Raw genomic sequence first — 4,571 nt, forward strand, 5'->3', positions numbered from 1 at the left:
CATGCAGGGCCTCTTCTCCTTTTCTTTTTTTTCCCTGCTTTTCTCCATATGACACCTGTTGCTGCCTGGTGGACACAATGGTCAGGGAATTCTGTAACTGTTAAGCAAAGAATTGCAGAGCATGCCGGTGAGAAGAGGAACAAAGCAGGAAGAATCAAATCTCCCTGGGCAGGCAGTTTTGGGAGCGTGCTCTTGCTTCAGGTTGCTTTGCAGTGTGCAGCGAGTAGGATTTTGTCAGCATAACGTGGGCCAGTCTTGAGGGCTGTCTTTTTTTCGGAGTGTCACCATGCTGCAACAAATTTTACGTGATATGTACATTGACCCTGAACTCCTGGCAGAACTCAATGAAGAGCAGAAGCAGATCCTGTTTTACAAAATGAGGGAAGAGCAGCTGAGACGCTGGAGGGAGAGGGAGGAAAAAGCAGAAATGGAGGATGCGCTGTTGAAAAAGACGGCAAGACTCAAGCGAAGTAAGCTTTGCAAGGCTTTTCTGTGTTTGGGCAGGGGCTGGATGCAATGGGGAGATGGGCATATATAATACAGAGGGGCAAGTCTGGCTATATGGCAAAATGGAAGATATTAGTTGGAAAGAGTATTGCCAAGAGGCTAGAACCGAACCTGGGTTCAGTTTCTGATCCTGTAATTTATTTGTCATATGATTTGAACATATATATTTGAACATGTATTGCTGAAGACTAGATCTGACTTGGCTTCCACACGTACAGGGTAGTTCTCCATGGTTCTTTTGTATATCCTTCTTGAATTACCTGCTCTATTTTGGTCCCTGGTGGGTAGGAGTAAGTGGGGTTACACACTTTCTTTCTCTCTGGAGTAAATAGGAACACCCTTGGTTCCAAATCCCTATATTCATTTACTGGCTAGATTACCTGGTGCATGGCATGTGTTGTCACTTACAACTGATATAAGGAAGCAGTATTACAAGCAGTATTACATACCCAGAACCAAATGAGTATGAGGCAGGATGCTAGTCAGCAATATTCCTGAAGTCATACTTCCCTTTCTCTGTGCTGCATCCAAGATCATAATCTGGTCTGTAACTTCTCTAGCATGAATTTTCAAATTGACTAGTAATTCTGGGTGGCAGATTTAATGAAAGTGCTGAGCACTTGAACCCAGAAAAGCATGGCTCCAGTTGTGTGCCTTCAAACTGAGTTATTATTAAAATCTCTTGAGAATTTAGACTTCTGTATCTGGGTTCTTCATCTATACATTGGATGTGATGAAGCTCATCTTTCTGATAAGGATGCTGTGAATTGGTATTTGTAAATTAACTAATGTTTGGAATGCCTTGATGGTGGGTGTTCTAGCACTTGCACAATCCCAGGTTCAGTACATTATATACTTATATTAAGGCACAACCAAAGTAAAAGGCTTGTTCTTTTTTTATAGTACAGTTATAAACATGGATTACAAGGTTTAGCAGAGACCTTTTGTGTATTTAATAGCCTAAGAACTGTTGTTTGTGAGGTGGGCCGCACATACCATTAGGAATTTAACACCCTGAGGGATCTTTAAAGCCATCTCTTGATTACTTCATTTACTCAGAACAAATTCAAATACTGAGACTTCTCCCATGAACAAGGGTCTTCACAATCTGACCCTGTTGTAAAATGATTATACCTCACAAAAGTATTGTTAGAACAAAGAAGAAAAACCCTGTGAAAAGTGCAGATTATGTTTTAATCTATGGATTAGCAGCAACATAGGCTAGAATCAGCCCTATCTAGTTGCTAACATGGGGTCTGAAGCATCCTTTGTTTCTTATTTTTCTCTCTCTCTCATAACAGTCTTTAAATACACCATAAAGAGCCTTCTCCTAGGTCTATCAGTTTTGCCTTTCATAGAGCCCCCAAGGCTTGTGCACTTTGATTTGTAGCTGGGAAAAAATTAAAAATGCAGTTCAGGCCTACAGACCAAAACAACATTATAGCATCAAGATAATCTGTATTACGCTCATTCTCTGAGAAAGATAGATGCAGAAAAATTTAACTGCAAAAATATTTATATGATGATTTGTCACAGTGTTGACATCTACATTTCCATATATAAATTATACATTAAATATATTTAGCTTCTTAGTACAGGAGACTATTTTCTGGGTAATTAATTTTCTGATTTATAAAGAATGAGAAAAAGGAGAGACGAGCAGCAGAAAAACCTATAGGTTATATCAGCACAGACACATGTGCCCATATTCATAGTAAAGTTACCCAGAGTAAAACTACACAGTGGCTAATATTTGTGCTAGGTCCTTTCACATGCTAGTGCATCTATTAATTGTTCATGTTCTCATGATTTATAATAGTAAAGGGTCTCAAATGAGAACTGGTTTCTTGTTTGGAAAATAATTTTAGGTCATGCAAAAATGATGCCCCCAATGCAGGAAGTACTATGTGAAATTCTATGGTGTGTGTTATACTGGAGGTCAGGAGTGATGGGTATCCTTGGTTTTCTCTTTGGATCTATTTTTGTAGAGGTTTGTAGTCCACTCTGTAGTTCCAGAGGAAAATAAAACCGGTTTTCTGTTGTCCTCAACTTGCAATGTATATTGCAATTTAGAAGATTGTCCCTTCTTCAATTTCTTTTCAGTGCAATTGACATCCAGGAAATTTGGAAGCACCACAACCACCTCCTCCAATTTCCATTCCTACTGAGGGATGTGGGTGGTTTTAATTGCTGCCTCTGCCAAAAAGTGTAGTCTCTGTTTCTCTGATTTTAATGTGTGGCTTTATGCTGGTGTTACTCTGCAGTCAGTGGAGTTGTACTGGCTTTATCTTGGTATAGATGGTAGAGAATCAAAGTCTTAGGTTTTACTGTGCTGATCTATGATAAATTCTGATGCCCAAGTGCATTGTAGGAATGGGTCTTCAGTTCCCAGCTCAATGTAATCCTGCTGTAGGCCAGGATTACTTAAGATTCAAAATATAAGGGTCAGCCTCCACTAGCTTGATTATTATAGATCACAGTCTAATGTGGATGTCCGTTACATAAATATTGTATTGCATTATACATTGTTTTATTATTTTATTATGTTATTTATATGGAAACTAATTTGTGTAATCTCTGAATTTTATCTATAATTTGTATTTTTACCTATCAAATTCTATTTTTGATAGTTCAAGGATAAAAAAAAGAAGAGAATAAATACTTGTCAATTTTTCCTATTTTATAACAATTTAAACTTAATAGTTGCTACATACATAAGAAGCCTTTATAGAAAGTAGTGCTCCAAAAATGCTCTTACTGTATATGGAGGTTGTACATCTGGACCTGATAGTGAACCAAAGTCCCAAATTGGTGTCAGGGAACATCAGATCTTCCAATCGGACAAAAATGGTAGAATTTTCATAAGCACCAGTTTTCAAAAGTGACTTGGGAATTAAGGCTGCTAATTTACTAGGGAACCAAGGCTGTGGAAAATTTTACCTGAAAATATATTTTGATCATTCAGTTTGCCAGGTTCTCAGCTGACAGATATCAGAGTAGTTCTGCTAGGCATGAGTACATGGCACTATGCAGAGGTACTCATGCTAGGTAGCTTAGATACTGGAAACATGTTAGCTATCAACACAGCTAACATAGCACTGACTGTGCTAATTGACCCTCTTAAGAAGCTGGTATGTAGATGTACTCTTCACGTCAGTGACACAGTTATTAGCAGTCAATAGTAATACCACATGTTCTCTTACACAATATACATCTCTCCCCCCAGAATCAGCTCCCTAAAATTGGGTTTGCGTACCAAGTGAAGGAACTATTTTCTTCACTAGAAAAGACGCAGGCTTAAGAACACGTTATAACATGGAAATTGGAGGCTGCTATGGTGACTGTCACTTGTCTGGCCCAAAGGAAGGGGCAGAATCTTATGTTAACCCTCTCACAGCCATAGCAATTAGCTGAGTGCTATAGCTTGTGCTTGAAGTAGCAAGTGAGCTCCTGGTAGTATCTTAATGGAACTTGCAATGTGGAAACTACTCCTTTGTTTATTGGAACATAAATAAAGAACTACTTAGAGTAAAGAACTACCAGTCTTGCTGTTGCCCTTGCAAGGGTCTGGGACCTAACCTTGTGTGATGTTGAACTTCCACACAAGGAAGGTCCTGCTTTACCTGGACTGTCTCCTTGGATGCAACACTTCCTGGACACTTTGGTGTGATCCAGATATTCAGGCATGCATGGTGTGGCAGAAGGCCACCTCTGTTTCTCCCCAAAAACTCTGCTCTGTGACAGTTTGGTTAAGATGGGCCCTGCAGAGGGTACACACCTTACCCTATCTCTTTAGGTAACCTGAGCTGGATACATTCCTGAGGGAGGTGGGGAAACTTGCTCCCTCTGCTTATGTGACTGGCATCACATACTTGGGTGAGGGGCTTGGACTCCCTGGGGAGCTAGGAACTGCCAGTCTGCCCAGCAACTAGTGATGCATTTCAAATTGGTTGGCTGACAGCCAACAGCTGCTGGCTTCCATTGGACCAGGTAAATGAGGTCATAAGATTCATAGATTCATAGATTCATAGATGTTAGGGTCGGAAGGGACCTCAATAGATCAT

The 4,571-nt window shown here is 39.8% G+C and overlaps 1 protein-coding gene across 1 annotated transcript in view; it reads left to right on the forward strand.

The window, feature by feature from the left end:
* Positions 1–286: 286 nt before the first annotated feature.
* SH2D4B (SH2 domain containing 4B) overlaps positions 287–4,571 on the forward strand; it is a 108,255-nt gene continuing 103,970 nt past the window's right edge. Inside the window, exon 1 of the mRNA XM_014526282.2 lies at positions 287–470. Within this exon, the coding sequence (XP_014381768.1) occupies positions 287–470 (184 nt within the window). The remainder of the gene's footprint in view (positions 471–4,571) is intronic.

The sequence above is a fragment of the Alligator sinensis genome, unplaced genomic scaffold (genome assembly GCF_000455745.1).
Source record: "Alligator sinensis unplaced genomic scaffold, ASM45574v1 scaffold616_1, whole genome shotgun sequence".
NCBI classification, from domain to species: Eukaryota; Metazoa; Chordata; order Crocodylia; family Alligatoridae; genus Alligator; species Alligator sinensis.